The sequence below is a fragment of the Colossoma macropomum genome, unplaced genomic scaffold, assembly GCF_904425465.1.
Source record: "Colossoma macropomum unplaced genomic scaffold, Colossoma_macropomum, whole genome shotgun sequence".
In the NCBI taxonomy this organism is placed as follows: domain Eukaryota; kingdom Metazoa; phylum Chordata; class Actinopteri; order Characiformes; family Serrasalmidae; genus Colossoma; species Colossoma macropomum.
In genome coordinates, this window is record NW_023494790.1 from 35,953,709 (window position 1) to 35,973,529 (window position 19,821).

At 38.7% G+C, this 19,821-nt stretch overlaps 1 protein-coding gene across 1 annotated transcript; it reads right to left on the bottom strand.

The window, feature by feature from the left end:
• Nucleotides 1-525: 525 nt before the first annotated feature.
• On the bottom strand, nt 526-16,253 carry fam117ab (family with sequence similarity 117 member Ab). Its single transcript, XM_036573222.1, has 8 exons — nt 15,729-16,253; nt 13,048-13,208; nt 7,167-7,256; nt 6,310-6,408; nt 4,761-4,889; nt 3,297-3,453; nt 2,910-3,072; nt 526-2,414 (listed from the first exon to the last, which is right to left on the bottom strand). Exons 1-8 carry the CDS (start codon nt 15,841-15,843, stop codon nt 2,153-2,155), a joined length of 1,176 nt encoding a protein of 391 aa, XP_036429115.1. The 5' UTR covers nt 15,844-16,253; the 3' UTR covers nt 526-2,152.
• Nucleotides 16,254-19,821: the final 3,568 nt, after the last annotated feature.

A 19,821-nucleotide genomic window follows, 5' to 3' on the forward strand; every position in this document is an offset into this window, starting at 1 on the left:
AAATAATTCTCATCAAAAAACTAAACAATAACTGCAACATTCTCTGACGTGGCAGCGCAAGTGACATCTTGCTTGCTACTGGCTAAATACATTACTCTGTTGCACAGTGTTGCTTCAACGCAACAAATATATTTCAGCAAATTATCATAACAATCATTTATAGGCTACTGATTATTAAAAAATGAACCTCACATTTACTGGATTTAAATTGTATGTAAATTTGATGTAAATTGTATTTTTGATGGATGAAAAATAACATTCATTTTCTGAGAAAGATTGTCTGGTGCAGTAAAGCGCATCATCCAAAAGGTGCTCTAGGTCAAAAACAGGCCTAAAGATGCCCACAGAGGGAGACTGTCATCAAGCACAAGCTTTTTTTTTTGGTTATTTGATTAGTAATCCTGTCAACATCACTAAATATGTATAATGTCATTGTAAAGTGAGCAAAACAAGTTATTTAAGGAAACAAGCAGGATACGACATGTTTGAATTCATTTATCAACTGATACAAACCAACAAAAATATATATAATGTTATCTTTTTATAGCAAGCAAGTTTCTGGACTTGGAACAAATCTTTCGTCAAGTTACAATAATGCAAGCAGCCAGACGCACAAGTCCTCGAAGAAACAAAAGAAATAAAAACATACAATAAAACTAGTTAAAAACTTAGAGACGACTTGCATTTCATTCTAAAACACACAAAAACTCCCAAGTGCAAGATTCTTGAGTAAGTGGAGAACTTGAATGATACATCACCGCTCACATCATATAGCTTATGTGGCTAACAGCTAACAATCCAACAACCAGCATAGCTGCTCTGTAATAACTATGTTCAAGTACAAACACAAAAATATGTTCAAGTGAGTATAAAAATAGGATCGGCATACCAAAGTATGCTGTGCAAACAATCATTAAACTAGAAAATGAAGATATCCTTGTTTCTCCAAGGCAACCAGCAGAGAAATAACAAGTTCAGTACCTCAAACAAACAAGGTCACTTTTCTAAGTGGTCTTCCAGAACTCCTGTGGTGAAGACACAAACACTTTCATCAAGCATAAACACCATTATGTGGCCTTTTGTGGTGACCAAAACTACTCTTAATCACCTTGTAAAGAAAATAAATCCCATATTTTGTATATTAATAGTAAAGAAATAAGCATGGTCTCCATGGAGGTTCAACAGGTCAGACGAGTTTTTCTTCCATTGACCTATTTCAGTCCGTGCATCTTCTCACAACAAACTCGAACGAAAATCCAGAAAAACTACCTACATTCAGTCTCATCTATTAACTTCATACGCATACGGTATTCAGTGGTCAAGAACTTTTCATATAAATAACTAACATCTCTGATTATTAAACTTCTGCTCCTAGATCCATTTATAATGAACTACCATCTGCAATTCCCTTATAATCACCTAATTACTTCTTAACAACTATACTACACGAAATAAATGTGATTTATAACTTACATTCAGCATATTTCAAGCATTTCTCCAGCACAGAATCATCAAAAGAGGCCTAACTGTCTTTCTGAAAGGACAAGGAGGTCACAGTTCGGGCATTCTGATTATCTACAACCCAAAACTCCATTTCCTCAATGTCGCAGATTAAAAAAAGGCCAAAAGATGGTAATCAAACTTTCCCCCTTTGCCTTTCATATCAGGGTGATCATTTCAGCTACAATTGCACTTAAAGCACAAGTCAAATCATCATCTTTCCATCCATTCCCTAAAAGTGTAAGACAAAATGTCTCTTGTGCAGGTGAACAGGCAAAACGTATGAAGGTGTAAGACACAAATCGGTCATCCTCCTTTTGCACTGTAATCTCTGCTTAACTGCTTCCGCTGCTGTCTGGTCAGGGGTTGAACGCTCAGAAGTTGACCATCAAGCATTTACAGACAACTGGTCAACACCCCACCACCCTCCCAAAAAACAAAAAAAACAGGTTCAGTTCTTCCTCTCTTCTTTTCCTCCTCAGACATTTCTTCTCTCTCAAAAAGCAAAACAAAACCAAAAAACTTTCTTCTCCGCATATAATCCACTGAGAGAAAAAAAGTCTGGAAAAATAAGGTTGCTGGTGGGTTTCAGAGTCTTTGGAGCATTTTAAGAGAGAATGAAAAGACGTTTGCTCTTTTCCTTCACTTATTCTTACATTGCTGTGGTTGCTGGCTCTAGGGGGCCCATGTACCCACTCATTGTTACCGCAGGACTCGGGGGCTGGCAGGCTCCACCCTGTCCCACCCAGCAGGACCCCGGAGACACAGACAGGCTCCGAAACAGGAAGTCCACAGAGGGTAGGAGGGGCTTCAGCAGACTGACAGGACAGAAGGCAGAGCCTCCATGGGGAGTGAAGTTCACCTTGTTAGGATCAGGGCAGAACGAGAGATTGGGCTGGTCCTTATATGGTGAGCTGGAGATAAAAAAAAAAGAGCTTGAATCAGTACATCAGAAAGCCACAGCCATGTTTTGCCATATCACTGCCATACACGGTAAAGTAATACTATAACACCTGTGCTGCCTGTCAAAAGTTTAGTCACGTAGCTTTCTTTTAAAATGCCAGTTTTGATACTGATCCTCAAATGTGTAAGACAGTAAAAATACCTGCAAATGTTTTAATCTTAAACTGTTAAAAGTTCATTCTGACCCAAAAGTGGCTTAATCACTTGAAAAGTTTGAGTGCTGGCATCGCAACAAGTGGATAAAATGTATGGCTTTTGGCTTTATTTCAAAAAGGTAAGTAATGTCACGTTCATAACATCGTCACAAATGTGTGTGTGTGTGTTATTGTTTGCCTCTAAATAAATCTGATTACACTTAACGTCAAGTTATCACTGAGTGTCCTTAAACGTTTGATGGGCAGTGGAAGTGTAGGGGTGTGTGTTTGTGTGTTTACAAGCCCACTCACATGTTCTCCTCACACACTCTGATTCTCTCACAGCCCTCCGGTGGCTCCCTCTGAAAACAGTAGCTCTTGTTGGGACGAGGTGAGGAGGACAGGAGGACAGAGGCATCAGCGTCACCACTCAGCAGAGGCGAAGGGCAAGATGGAAGAACGCTGCCAGACAAATCTGAGCACAAACATGTATGAAATGTGAGAAAAGACATAGTATTTTCTTCATAATCTAATATGTAGTGTTTTGGTGCAGTAATACTAAAATAAACAGTAAAAAAATACATATATGAGAGCAGTATAAAACAGTGTAGTGACAGAATAGTGTTGGTATGCATATCAGTTATGTGCTGCTGTTAGTGTTAGTTTTGAGGGGAATTCAGGATAAACTGATTCATTTACCAGTGTCCAGATCTGATAGGCACTGTGGAGAGGCACAGGGAGAAGAGGATGAGGATGTGGAGGGGTGTGGTGTGATGGAGGAAGGCTCGCTCTGAGAGCTGCTGCAGGAGCTAAGAGAGGGAACAGGAGCTCTGCGGCCATCAGGGATTTCTAGCAGCTGCAAAAATAAAAATAATAATTTCCATTAACAACAACCACAGTGACTTTGACAACATGCTGTTTCGATTGATGATGTCTTCTGGAGGTACAGACAGACACATGCAGAAGTCAAAGACCACTCTTTCATTTATCTCCTCTCCAGTCAAAACTGCCATCAAGTTTAAGTTGCTAATTATTTTCAATGTCACGAAAAAAAACATATTTAACAGAAAATTACACTTTAGGGGCATCAACAAAATCTATAGATTTATGTGTGTCCACTCTTGTATTACAGCTTCCACTCTTTTCAGGAGATTTTTCAGTTTTTCAAATTGGCAGGGACATTTTACCACTCCTCCAAAGCTCAGTCTTAGTGGTTGGTTGTATTATGTGCACACATGTATATGACTCATATGCTTTGTTCACATAGCAGGTAAAAGTGGCCCAAATCTTTTTCTTCATATGTGACACAGATGTGTATCTGTGTGTCAGTGTGAACAGATAAACACACTGAATCTGACATTTTCAATTCCAGTTTGAGATGCTTTCATATGTGGTACTGAAATCCGATCCATATCCGATATGCAGCAATATGACTCAGTCTGAACAGCCAGATCGGAATTCATGTGACTTTTACGTCAGTCCAACTCGTCATAATTTCCACTGCTGAGACCCCATAAACATTTGAACTGACGTTTTTGTACTAAACAATTAGAAGGTAGTTATCGCCACCGATCCGTGTTCGAAGAGATTTTGAAAAAAATGACCGAACGCGGCTGAAGGAGAACGAGGCTGCAGCATCAAAGAAAAGTCTGGAAGCAAAGTTTAAAGAGTCCGAGGATGCGAACCAAAGAATTGACCGTGTCTGAATAACGTGACCGTTTTACGGTGAGCTTGACCACATTCTGGGTGATGAGCCCAGCTGTCAGTCAGTGAAGCTGCATGATGGCTCTTGTGATGCTGGTGTAGATGAAGCTGAACCTCCGGGAGCGGACCTGCATTTGTTAGCAGTCATGATAGTTCACCTCTGGATGAGCCACATGAAGCAGAGTGAAGCATTGTCCTTATGCGCACGTGGGTCAGTTTAGGAGCTGATCTGCTCAGACTGATGTCGCATACAGATCACATTTAAAAGATAATGTCAACAGCCAAACCAAAAAATCGGATTTGGTAAGAAAATCAGATTTGGGACACTTTCACCTGCTGTGTGAATGTAGCCATATTTACCCCACCCTTAATTATTAAGCAGAAAGACATTAATTATACGTTTAAACTGTTAACACCCTGTTGTGTTAGATTTTAGAAGAGATTTGTGTATATGTGTACCTTGCTGTGCTGACTGGGCGACTGACGTCTGAAGGCTCTCTCTAGTTCTTGGTCCAGTCTCTCCTCACTCTGCCGCATAGGAGAGGGCAGATGAGTCAAAGATGTCAGCGGGATGGGCACAGGCTGGGACTGTCCAGACACAAAAAACAAAAACACTTAGTTGCTAAATTATGACATACACCTACCGTGTACCAACACTCATTGGCCTCTATGAGGTACACCTTCCATATAGCTTCACTACATAGGTGTACAATTATAGACTGTAGCCTACACAGTATCTGTCCTACACAATTAACAGCCCCCTCTACCCAATTCTTCATTGGTTGGTTTTTGACCACAGGAACACCGTTGACTAGAAATGTAAAGAATTAACCAAGAAACATTTATTCAACCAATGCAAATGGTTAAAAAAAGGATACTGTAATTGCCTTTATAAATTAGCAGGTTTGTCGTTTAAGATGAACTGTTTTTAAATTGTATGCACGAGGGGGAAACAGGCAATTAGTTCTGCTAGACAGGCCAACTAAAAGGATGCTAGCACAACTACAATGATGTAACAAATCCAAAGCGAACATCTGGAAGCGATAAAACTGACTACTGCATCCATGTTCTCCAACATAAAGTGTGATGCACAGCAGTGTGAGGAAGTAGCAGCCTGCAACCGGCTTGAGTCTCTCTGCAGTGCAGAAGCTTGTTTTCATAAAAAAATCACTCTTCCTGTTGTTTCACTCTGCACTCCTCCTCACTTCCTCTGATATACGCATGCAGGAGTATGTGTGTGTTTTGTTAAATGTTCATGCAGCCCTCACCCACAGACCACTGAAGTCATTTGGTTTTTTCGATGGGTCAAATCTTTTTGCACACAAGCATTTTTGTTTCAGTTTTCAAAACAATGCGGACAACCGCGCTCACTATATATCCTGTGTCACAGAGCGAATTACTTTATCACCATAGAAGAGATGAATAAGCTGGGCTATACGTATTAGAGGTGGGCGATAAGGCAAAAATGTCATATTTCACATTTTCAGAATATGTCAATATTTTTTTTAAGACATCTGATAAGTCGGAACAGGCAAAGTTGTGCCATATTTAAAAAATACTACCATGAGCTATTAATCCAATTATTTATGTTGAACATTTCCCATGCTATGCTGTACTAAATCCTGTTATACAGGATAAATATGCTTTCTTTTTAATCAAACAAGCAGTTGGTTAGTGTTTCTAGACACTGATGATGTCCATAATATGCACAGAGAAGCATATTGTGATGTAATTCATCACAATAATGATAAATATTGTCATACTGCCCAGCTCTAATGTGTGTTCTTATTTGCCAGCTGACCAAACACAGCACTGCTTTAGTGAGGCCTATGTTCTTCAGTCGTTTAAGCCATGTGATGTGCAGTCAAAGAGCTACATATACACACAGATGTTTTCAAGGTTTGATTCAGCAGAAAAAGGGAAATGGTCATTGAGTAAGTGGAACTAAATGGGATAAGACATTGTGAAAGAAAAAGTGTGCATGTGTTTGCTTGTTTGTTTGTTTTACCTGGGTATATGTCCAAGTAGGGTGGTGGAGTCTTTCATGGATGCCCCCATAGACTCTCGGTTTGGGCCTGTGTTGCAACTGCTGCTTCAGTTTGGCAATCTTAGATTCAGAAGATGGAGAAAGAGGGGAAGTGACAGAAGTGACAGAGATGAAATCAGAGGGGGAAGAAGGAGGAAAGAGACAAAAATTAAAACCCTTTTCTCCTTAGCACACCGACAAGACTATCTTCTGTAAAACCAGACTCTATTTAATCTAGTCACGAGGCCAGACATGATCTCATAACTAGAATGCCTTGGGAAACCATGAGAAATTCTGGGCTAAATGTGAGCGGGAACATAGACTTATTAGGGTGGGAACAAACTGAGAGTGACATTTCAAAGCCAATCCAATGCCTCATGAAGGTGAAGCTCAAAGCAGAGGGTGATGGTGCAGTCTTCAACATTAACATGCCTGTGCATGTAACGTAATGTAGCACAGCTGAAAAGTCCCCCACAAAATTAAGCGTACAGACGTGTGTTTCATGCATGGAGAACAAACTACACACTACATGCAGTAAAAATAAAACATTGCCACTTCCACTATGGAAAAAAATGTTTTTTTTGGCTAAAGATAGCCCTTTACTAGCTAGTTTACCTTGCTTGTGTTACTGATTGACCTCCACACATTCATACAGAACAGACTAGAGTAAGCTGGGGTCGTGTTTTACTTGTGGCACAAATGCAATCCAGAACCAAAAGTAGTCCCTAAATGTGTATTCTCTTACACATACACCATCGTGTCTGGCCCCGTGAGACTATATTTAAGCACACTCTTTTAGACATGGACTGAAACTGAAAAAACATGTTTGTGATACATACATCTCGTAAACGGTCTCCATTTCCCCATGACGCAGAGCGTTTGTGACCTCCAGCATCGCTTAGCTCGTCTTCATCCAGCCAATTTGAAGTCTAAAGCATGGAAACAAACAAAAAAAAATCATCATCATCATCATCATCATCATCATCATCATCAGGCTGAAACCCAACCTTCTGACTAACTCTTTCAATGTAATTGTATAGGGAAAAAAACCCACAGTACTAGGGCTAAGCTAAGGGCTAATCCATACTGTAAAACCTTTTACATTGGTGATATTTTAGCACTACATTTGATAGACACCTATGAATATCTATCTCTACAGACACTAAACTAAACATTCACAGCCTCCAAACTGTACAAATTCATTGATACCTGTATAGAACATTTCTAGCATTAAAATCCACAGCAACAACAGCAATTTATCCCATTTTCTTTACTGTGATATATTCCTCCACAAATCTTACTTAATACTTTGTACAGGACCAGACATTTATTTTAATGCTTTTACAGTTAAACAGAACAACACTCTTACACAGTGTAACGCATAATCGCTGCTGTCAGAAGAAAAAACATGTATCTCCATTTTTGTCGTTTTTCAGTTTTACACACACACACACACACACACACACACATACATATATATATATATATATATATATATAAAATATTTTGAAAATACCTGTTACTCTTTATATTGTGTGTAAATTTCATGATTAATGGATTAAAAGAAACAGCCCAAATTGGCTTGGAAAAAAGTCTGGTCCCATTGCCTTACATTAAAAGTAAAGTGTGTTTTTTTCTTCTCCTGTAAAGTTACCATTTTGGAGATTTTCTTCTGACAACAGCGAAATATGACCATAATCTAAGGCAGTCAGAGAAAGACTGAGAGCGCCAGGTTGTGTTCTGAGAGGAGTTGACAAATCTGTGGTAAAGCATTTAGGATTAAAGCATAAAGTAAGTTATGCTGCAGATGCAGCAAGTTTCGTGTCTTTTTCTACAATCAAAACAAACATGTATCTGATTATTACAGCACAACACTTGTTTTTTTAATTCTGAGGAGCGATGCTCTGACGTCTTGGTCCATTCGTCATGTGAGGTGTTCTGTTTTGTTCCTGTACAGCATTCATGACAAATGAATTTCACATAAATTAGCATGACTATGCTCATACTGCACTACTTAATGAGTCTGATCAGATTTTTTTAGGTTTGTAAGTCTAAACAATTGAAAAACAAATCTGAGCACAGAGAGTTACTTATCAGAGTTTATGAGAAACCTGTATTAGATTAGATTCTTTAATCCCAGCATTATACAGCTACAAGCATATTTTATATAGGTAAAGCGGGTAAAACATGGGTAAAACATATTGGTGGACACCTATATACATTGTAAGTATGGTATCCTTAGTTAATGCAAACTTAATCATTTGCTACTGTGATATGATTTATTTTGAGGGGAAAAAAAAACTATACTTTTATAAATATCATCCAGTCTTACAAAGAATGGTTAACCAAAGACCATCAGCTATGACTTACATAATTTCCTCAGCAAAAACAACAAACCAAGAATGTATTTTAAGGTGAATGAGGAACAGAAAGTGGACAAAATATTAAAAAAAAAAAAAAAAAAATACAAAAGCCCAAGTACATCAAAGGGTTTCCTTCCTCTTCACAGCTGAGCCACCATCGTGCCGAAGCCAGTCACGTTCGCTTCGGGCACGAGGCTGAAACTCTTGCTCAATAGCAAAAAGGTCATATTAACTAGGAGAATTCTGGCCTTACTATCGGTTTATGGTTTAAAAACCAACAAGAGGTCCAAATCACTGTACTGAAGGTGCGGAAATACAGCGAAGAGCATAATCAGACAGGTTGTCTATGCCAAAACAACACTCAGGACTTTCCCCACTTACAGGTTAGTGGAGTAATGCGCAGGCAGTCTTTCAAATGCAAAGAGGGAATTAGCTGCGAGAAGTGCTGCTGAAACAGATGAAACGTTAGTGCTTCCACCAACCGTGCAAACACAACCACACCCAATCCACACTCTCTGCCTTAAGACAATGTGGGTGAGTTGACAAGCTGCACTTTCCACGCTGATCTGACACCAGTTTCTCCCACACCCAAGTCTCAGGCTAACTCTATTCTCTGAGCTTGCCCTGCTAAATAATAATGTTTTTTTCCACCTCATTTATTATACTGAATTCAGTTTTCGGTCACATTTGACTGCTAATTTAGAAGGAATAGGAAACACAATGTTACTGTGAATAAAAGTATTAAAATTACATTAGCTCTTATTGACCAGGGCATATTTTGGTTTTTCCATCTGAATTTACATGACCAAATCGTCAATTATTCAGTAATTGCATGAAATGAATGTTAATTTTTATTTTATTTATTTTAAAAGCTCCCCTCAAATTAACAGAACATGTTTTATGATCATCACATATTACTATATGCTTACAATTTACTACTGAAAGCCAAAAATCTTAGACGCTCTGTATTTTTTTTATAAAAATAATTTTTACAGATCACTGAAGAGACGCCATCTGTTTATAGTTTACAGCCCAGATTTGTGGAAAAACGGGTCGACTTTCAGCTTCTTTTATTATAAAATTACATCCCCCGTCTATTTGACCAGAAAGAAGACAGTTACAGCTCTCATATGACCCCCACCTTTTGAATGTAGCTTATGAAATATGAAAGTTATGAAGAATATGACGAAGTGCGTTTTGGAACCACCGGTGGTCTCAAGGAGTTGAAAAGGTTAAATAAAATTAAAATGAGTACCGTTACATCACTAAAGTTGTAACTACACAAATGAATACGGCTAATTAATTCAAGTAACTAGACAAAATGCCATCAATTTAGCCCAATCGCATAATGCTCCGTGGCATTTTTCCTCATCATATTACATGTAGTTGTTGCACAAATGCAAAGTACTGATCTCAGATCTGCACAGAAAGGCTCCAGGCTGTGGCATAATCTGTAGAAGGTGCAGTGAGGATGTGGCTTCTGCCGCTTGCCCTTACCCCTCCCGTGAGAACAGAGAGCAAAAAAAAAAAGGTTTCACTAACACCTCCACCAAGAAAATCAGCTGCATCAGCAGTTCATGGACCTTTGTCCATTTTTTTTCTTTTTCCTTGCCACTTCTGTCTCTGTCCAAGCTCAAGGCTACAGAGGCCACTTGAGTAAATGGATGGATATCAGTGAATTCACTGCTTAAATCCTGAAGACATACAGTAACACATCTCGGTAAAACAATACACATGAAGATGTAACTTTCTGTGGGTGTCATTACTTCTGTACATTATGACCATGTCTAACACATCAGACAAACTGGGGCAAAGGACAAAATGCCCTATATTTAACACTTCTGCCTCAAACACCAAAACAACCTCAGAAAATGTAATAAACCAATACGCATCATGTATATGTGTAATAAAACAATGTGAAACGTCAGAATAACTAATAATACACTAATAAAAGTTATAAAATTACTTTGCATCACTTTATCCACTATTTGACCAGGCAGGATAAACACACTATTCCAAACTATTAATGTTAATCCAATCAATCAAACTACTTACTGCTTGGAAAGACTGGCGCAAGAACAAAGTACCTTAAATGTACTAATTTACTCTTGTTGGTAATTTAATTTATTTATATTTATTTATGAACAGGTTCATTTAGCTAGCTAACTAACAGGCTGGTTGATGTTAGCAAAAACATTTTCCACTGCCAAGGTTAAATTAAACTAATTAAAATGTTTTTTATATTCAGCCTAGGGGTGGGCAATATAGTGATTTTTTTAATCATATTGTTATAAAGTCACAAAATGCTTTTCTGAGCATATTAAAGGCATCGTTAGTACTTCAGGAACACCGACTAACATGTTTCATCGCAAAGTGAGCATAAATAGGCCTGTTTAATTGGATTTGGTGCAGTTAGTAAAACACTGAGGGCATTTACATGCACTTAATAATTGGATCATAACCAATTATTCGATCATAATCCAATTTCAGCAGTCATCTGGTTATTCAAGTGGTCATAAACTGCATACTCTGATTTCTTAAATCATATTAAAATTGTTACCAGATTTCTAGAAATCCAATATAGGGAGCCAGATTTTAGTTCGGTAATGGGGTTTTTCAGTGCATGTAAACTCTTACTCTGATTTCTTTCGTTTGTCTCAGTCTGCACATGTGTGAAAACACAGCGCTGTCCCAGAAAAAGATAGCAGCGTTTAACAGCAAACACGAAACGGCAACAAAACACTTTTTGGAACGATGCTGAAACCAACTACATGCATGATGGTTTTAATATTCTTCATCTTCTAGATTATGCATATTTATATTTTCCGTTTAAAAGACTTTTAGCTTTTAGCTTTAGTGCTCAGGGCTTTTAGCAGCGCTGCTCAGCTTTTCTTTGCTCAGTACTTGCCATGCAGGGTGTTATTTTGAGTGAAACAGCTTTATTTGAAGTTGTTCACAGACAGTGTGTTTCATGTAGCATGGACAGAGCGTTTTTGTACAGTGTGAGTACATAAATCGTAGCCTTTGTACAGTGTGAGTCACCAAAGAACAAGATTTCTAAAATCACAGCGCATGTCTGGCTTTGGAGGACATTCAGCCACAGCTCAACCAGCCAATCAAAAGACTTCAGGTGTAAAACTCCGCAAGCGAGCTTTCGGATGAGATTCCTGCTGTCGCTGTGCTGCAGAGACGGGATCAAAACTATGAAAATGTACTTTTCTTACAGCTGTACAGAAGCACTTGTTTCACAAGGAACAAAGCCGACTCTTCTCCACAGCAGCACTACTCAGTCCAAGGTAAATAATGTGGCACAGATAGCTGATGCACTTCATTTAAAATCAGCTAGCTTGTAATGAATTAACTGTTGAGGTAGGTTGCACTCATCTACACTACAACTACTTCATCCTAAAAAGGTAATTCAGTATATCAGACTTAGTGTCCGTGAGTACTAAAAATGTGTACCCGTACTCAGTCTGAAAAAAATGGTTTCAATGCATCCCTATTTTTTTTTTATATGTGGCACTACAGCTTTGATTTTGTCTGTTCCAACATGTCAGAAAAATGAAATATCGCGATGCATATTGTGTATCGTGCAAATGTCTTGAAGTGATATATTTTTTGCCATAGCGCCCACCCCTAATGCTGCCCAGTCTGTGTTAACAGCCCCTAAAATTCAGTCACTGAGGCCAGTAAGGGGCACTGTCAAAGGCCCCTAACAAATGATTTCCTAACCTGCCACATACACCATTCGAAAGTTTGGAATCAAGTAATATTTGCAGTAGTATAAAAGCAGTATGGTGTATACTATACACCACAAGTATACTATACTAGTATACTAGTCCTGTGCAAATTCACAAACCAACAATTACCTGTAATTTTAAAAAAAAAAAGTGTCCAGAAATGTTGAATTGTTCGGCTTTGTAGATGGTTTTTAACCTTTTATGGTTATTATTAGTAAAATTAACATGCATAATGCATTCCATTTCAAACACACACACACAAAAAAATAAATAAATAAATCACATCTAAAAGTAGAAAACAAAAGTAGAAAAAAATCTCAATAAATACAAAATAACAGTACACCACTGAAAATCTTGTTGTTGCCACAATACTTAAAAAACTGAATACAACTTCTAAAAGCATCTTCCTTTGTTTAGTATTTAAATCTGCAGTTATTATAAATAAAATAATAAAAATTATTTATTTTAAAAGTGACTGCAAATTCTTTTAATTATTATTATTTTTTTAAACAGTCCTTGACCATTTCATTTGCCTTCCTCCAGGCAAATTTTTGACAAAAAACAAAAATAACATGCACAAGGACATGGACACAATCAGCGAACAAGAACCCACTCACCTGTGTGAACTCATCTTTTTGGTGGTGTCCACTTTGCCCCCGTCTTTCCCCTTCTCTGGGCCACTGGCCTTGCAGGTATGGTCCCAAAATCGTGTCTAAAGAGGTCGTTCGTCGGATCTCTGTCTGGGTCTGGTGTCGCACCCTCACTGTGGTCTTCTCAGCTGGTGAGAAACAACAGACATTTTGATTTTAAGGTCAAGAAGAACTGTGTCGTCCTTTGTCATATTTAGCGGTACAAAATATTCCTCCATGGCCTCAATGTGACATAGAGGTCAGGACCAGTGCAATTAATCTGCATATTGAAGCATAAATATATGACTATGTTTGATATTTTTTATGTAAATATCTGCCAATGCTGATGCATAAACCTTTATAAAATGTAGAAACTGTAAAGATTCACCTTGATTCGCATTACAAATATTACAAATAATTTTAAAACTTACTTGTATAGGGTTACAAATGCAGTAAAATTAATGCAATGGCAACATTTCAGTGCAGTAGCCCAGCATCACCTACATATTCAGCTCTTCGGGAATACAGTAAATACACCATTAAATATAATTTTACAATATTGGTAAACTCTGCATGTGTATGAGGCCATTACTTTTAAAAGCAAGTATCTGCTGATACAGATATTGTTCAGATTTCACTGTGTTTCCCTAGAATAAAGTAATAATGTAAAATAAATGAGCTGCGTAAAACATGCACAGACATGAGTAGATGCAACTGTGCAAATTAAACAAAGTGGAACAGCAGCATAGCTACATTCGAAGAGGAGCTTTTCAGACCATATGCTGTCACAGGAATCAGAGCTACAAGATCAGGGTCATTCAGTCGTTGCTCATGAATGAGAGAAAAACAAGACAAAACCTCCAAAATAAATGCTCACAAACAACCTATCATGGTTAGATATGGCTTGCAGTATTCACAGATCAAGCGCCACCGCTGACACTGCATGCCCATTTACCCATATTTTGGAAATGCTATCTGGGCCGGAATTGTTTGTGTTATGAGAAAAGTTTCCCCTGCTGTTCAGGCCACGCGAGATAAAGAATCAGGTCACCGAAAGGATCCTCAAGTGGCCAGACAACATGCAGGAAAACAATAATATTGCAGGAAGGTGTGAAGGAAGGCGTTTTCACCACCTTTCACATCAGCAAACAGACACTGTTATTTAGGTCATCTTCATGTGCCTGGCAAACAGGGCGACTTCAAAACTCACACTGAGTGCCGTGTGGCAAATGTAATGGTTTTGTGGCCTCTTCCAAAGGCCTGCTCGATTTGGTATACTCTATGTTACTTCCTCAAAACTCATGAGACTCTCTCAGGGGACTAAAACTGTGACACTAAAGCAGAACAGTAATCCTGCACATTGCATTTGGTACGCTCTGTAAATATCAAAACATCTGCTTGACTGGTCATGAAAACTTATTTGCAGTGACTTATGTTGCCAAAAGCAGCTGCTCAGGCAAGAGAAAGAAAAGAGAAGAAAGAAAAAAGGAAATCATGCAAAAATGAAAGCCAAGAATGGTAGAAAAGCAGAAAATAGGGCAGTTTATCTTCAGTTCCAGTGTAGTTCCTTATTCCTTTTCATAGTTTAATTTCACTGTTCTGTTGGATTGACTTTGCTTTACTCACAGCTCTCACTCTGGAGCTTTAGCATTTTATTTTAAACCTATTAATAGGGCCTAACAAACTTCAGTCAGTATGCAGATACGTGTAGATATTGCATGTACTGAGAAGTTCTACTGCAGTTCTGTAGGAAACTCAGTACTGAAGGGGTCAAAAAATTTTTGCAAGCTACTTTAACTTCTTTACTTTTATTTGAGCTGTTATTTTACTGAAATAACAACACTTTCACTTCAGTACAGCCTTATTCTCTTCTCCTTTCCTCAGTTCAGTTGTGCTGAATTACTCCTTAAAGCGGACTCCCACCATTTCTTCAAAATTAGTGCATAATTCCACTGGTGTGATGTAAACAGTCGTTCAGAGTGGTTTGGTGTGAAATGGTTAATTACAGACTTTCTTTACAGTGGTGGTGAATGGAACCAGGGGTCACAATGTCTACAACACAAATACAGCCATTTTATTAATTATCCAAAACCACTACTGAACCTACACATATCTTCTGAGTTTTTTTAAAGTTTATGAAGGTAAAATAGTGGAAAACCTGAAAATATATGCTCTATTTTTGGCCTCACAGCGCCCTGCATGTACCCCTCCGCCATGAATGGATTAAAATAAATGGATTCAAATGCATTTTGATCCAAAACTTCATCACAAAACTACCATAAAACAATGCCTCGGGAATCATATTCATAATAATTTCATGTAATAACCTTCTGTGAGGGAGCTTTTAGAGGTGGACGTCTGGTTCCTATCACCACCACTGTGAACAATTCTAAGTTTCTCTAAAATGGAGCATTTCACACAAAACCACTCTGAATGAACTTTGTTTACGTCTTAAACATTTAATTATGAAGAACGTTTGAAAAATTGGTGGAGTTCCCCTTTAACGGTAACCAGTTAGCCACAAGCTAACTAACTACTGTACTTTAAACAAATACTCTTTAGAGATAGAAGATGGTCGTTTCAGTGACATTATTGTATATTGTATACTGAGCTTCGTCGTGGACTTCACTAATTCTAACATTAACTAAAAATTGACTCTTATTTTTTACCTGGAGCTCCGTTTCTCGGCTCCGGCCGGCTCCTCCTGCGCAGCTCTACCGGCCCGGCCGCTCTCAGAGGTGGGAGGCCGGGTACGCCGCGCTCGCCACCACCGTTGCTAAGCATCGTCTCTACCGTCCCGTAGTGACCAGGTAACGGTTACTATAGAGCACTAGCCTGGCAGCGAACAAAACAAGGTTTCCAAAATGAACTGAAACTTTTCTTATCGACTTTACTTGCCTATTAAAGTGTATGGTAAATATTTCAGCCCGGACTGTGTCGAATAAAGTACAACAGCTGGCTGGAAAACTTCTCTGGGCTTAACAAAGCTGGACCTGTTCGCTAGCCTTTGTGTCTTTTTGCCCCTTTTTATCACTTTCTCGCTAAACTTTTTCAGTCCAAACCAATGTCACAATAGCCAAATGTCTCTAAAATACATGTAAAGTAGCCCAATTTGTAAAAAATTAAACGTATGAAAACATATATAATAACTCGCTAAGCTCGCTGAGTCGAAGTTTCTCTCTGCGGCTGTCATGCTCCGGTTCAGAGCTACGCTAAATTAACCGTGTGGGCGGGAGCTGCTTCGAAGCTTCACGATTTGATTGGCTAGTGAAGATAACTTCTTAAAGCTTATTGGCCACCTCAGATATCAATCTGAGACATGTTTTAAAGTTGTAGTCTTCTTCCACAAGACAGCTTTTCAGTACCTGTATTTTGAAATTTAATTAATGAATCTATATCGCATTAAGTATTAAATTAATGCTTTAATTCATTATTTTTTCAGCTTTAAAACTATGCTTGTAAAACATGCACAAATTTCTATTCATTTAGGTTTGTTTAGTGTTGTACACTGAGGGATGTGTGTTACAGAAGGACATATGCAATGCTGAAAACAATGTTTTTGTTCATTCAGACGCCCAATTTTTCAAAATGGCTGATTCAGTTGTTGAAACAATGCCATTTAGAGTGATATGATGTGAAATGGAACCAGGCGTCACAACGTCCACAACCCAAATACAGCAATTTTTTTATATGGAATGTTGATGGTAGTAAAATATATTTTTTAAATATTTATAAATATTAATAGTTATCTTAGGCGACTTAAAACTTCATCAAAACTATCATAAGCACGAGGCAGTGTATTCATAACCACACTGTGTAAAAATCTCCCATGAAGGAGCTTGTAAAGGGTATTAAACTCCTCAGATGTCTGTTTCCTATCACCTCCACTGTGAACAATTCTGACACTGGAAGTCTCTCTAGAATATATAATTTTACGTTAAACCACTCTGAATGGTTTGTTTACATCTTCGCCGTTTAATTTTAAGTATTTTAAATGGTGGAATTCCCCTTCAAAGCCTGTGTTGTGCAGAGGGTGCAACACTAAGGTGTATCTCTGTACTGTGGGTGGTGTCTGACCATGTGCTTGGGGCCAGATAACTACTAGGATTCGTGGGCACAAACTGCAGTGGCATTTTCATGAGATAATTCACTGAGTAGGAGTGTGTGAGCAAGTGTTATCGTCAAGAAAAAGGTGTCGGAAACCAAATGTTCAGTGTGTTTGTTACGTATGTGTACACTCACACATGCATAACATGTGGTCTTGAAAGGTCATGAACCTTAGGAGGCCTTCAGATTGAACAAGATGATCCCTAAAGTTTCTTGAGTCCCATCAATTTCAACCATTAGGTCTACAGAAACAGTTCAAACACTGCCTTTTTAAAATCCACGACAGATTGTGTTGTTTTTTAAAACTGCAGAAGGTATGAACCCCCGATTCTCCTCTACAAGATGGACAAACAGAGGGAGCAAAGGGACCACAGCAATGTCCACATCACGATTAATTAGGGCCTTTAAATGCTGGACACTTTCTGTGTGGGGCTCTTTTTACTGTGACAGCCTTAATTAACAAATGACCCTAACCTTTGGCCTATAATGGACACTGGTTCTTCGTCTGACCCCCGGGTCACAAGGAACCTGGTCACACACGACTGAATATGTGCAGGTTTGGGTCAGCAGATGAACAGTGATGATGAGTGGTCACTTTCAGGGGAGGATTCTGAAACAGAGTGCAAATTATACAAGGATATTTGGGAGGGGGGCAGCTTTGTTCCCAAGCTTTTTGGCTATTGTGTCATTAGGAAGCCACATTTTTCACAATTAGTGGCAACAGAAGAGGACAAACTTAGCTACACATGAAAAGGCGAGATACCATGGTAGCAGTGGTTAGCAACCTAGAGGCTAGCCAGCTAGCTAGCAAGTTAAGATGACCAGCTAATGTTAGCGGATACCCAGTATTATATACTTAGGCAACATCCTGAGTACGCTGAACTACATTAGTCATCTGGTAGGGAAAATGAATTCATTCATGTTTTCCTACATTCTTACATTTTCTCTTCATTTAAAATCTAAAGCTAGAGTCACTCATTAGATATTAGTGCAGGAATATCTAATGAGTGACTCTAGCTTTAGATTTTACTGCAAAAGGAATTTCTTACATGTAATTTTTAAGACTTTTTAAGACTTTTCAGCAGGTTAAAGTCTTCATTTTATTCTAGTCTTTATCCTGAAGTCTTAATATTTGTCCAACTCTCTAAAAACTCTCTAAAAACTCTCTCACGCGCCTCACTTATCACTGCCCTCAATCTTTTTGCTCGTTAAGACAAAACCAAGACACAAAGGCCAATAGCAACAGTTCAGCTGCTGCCTGTCACCTTCTTACTAATGAGGTTGTTACACATGTACACTATATGAACAAAAGTATTGGGAGACCTATACATTACACACCATGCTTTCTTGACATCCCATTCTAAATCCATAGGCATTAATATGGAGTTGGTCCCCCTTTTGCAGCTATAACAGCTTCCAATCTTTCTACAAGATTTTGGGAAGATTTTGAGTCTGTGGGAATTTTCATCCATTCATCCAGAAGCGCATTTGTGAGGTCAGACACTGACGATGGACGAGAGGGCCTAGTTCATCCCAAAGGTGTTCAGTGGGGTTGAGGTCAGGACTCTGTGCAGGCCAGTCAAGTTCTTCCACACCAAACTCACCCAGTCAGGCCTTTATGGAGCTGCTTTGTGCACTGGGGCTCAGTCATGCTGGAACAGAAAAGGTTCTTCCCCAAACTGTTCACACAAAGTTGGAAGTGTACAATTGTCCAAAATGTCTTGGTGCTGAAGCATTAAGATTTCCCTTCACTGGAACTAAGGGTTCTAGATCAACCCCTGAATAACAACCCCATATCATTATCCCTCCTCCACCAAACTTTATAACTGGTACAATGCAGTCAGACAGGTAACGTTCTCCTGGCATTCGCCAAACCCAGACTCGTCCATCAGACTGACAGGTAGAGAAGTGTGATTTGTTTTGTGTGTTTTACTCCACTCCATCCGACGCTTGGCATTGTGCATTTTGCAGATGCTGCTTCCAGAGGCAATCTGAAACTCTTTAGTGAGTGTTTCAATAGAGGATGTACTATGCAAATGTATTAAAAACAGGATGCAGCTTAGTCTCCACATGTAGACTAAACCGTATGTTCTGAAACTTTAACAATGCTTACATACTGCATCTAACTGTTATTTTTAAAAGGAAAGGACATGATATAGACTGGGAAAACCTCAACAGCGCATTTAAACAGACAATACACCGCCTTGGTGAGTCTCAGGGACAGAATTGTGAAAATAGTCAGAGAACAACACACAGCTGTGACAAAAGGAAAGGGACAAAAAAGAGGCAGTTTTATTGCGGTTTAGAATGAAGAACAGCATAGTTGCCCAGGTCCTAATAAATAACAGCCTTTTTATTATAAATTAAAAACTGTAAGTACATATGAAAATTAATAAATGCTAAGAATTACGACTCTAACACTACACTCGCTCCCACTCACGCATATGGACTTAATTCTACATCTTCACACAGGGGTTGAAGGAAAACAAAAAAAAAGCAGAACTACCTCATCAAGTTTCGTTCGCATATCGCGCTTTATAGGATATGACCTCCGTCATTGCTCTCTGTGTCCTTCTTGTTCAGACCGGCTTGACACACAATGATGCTACCATGAAGAGACAAACATTACAATCAAAAGGCAGACAGATGACAAAC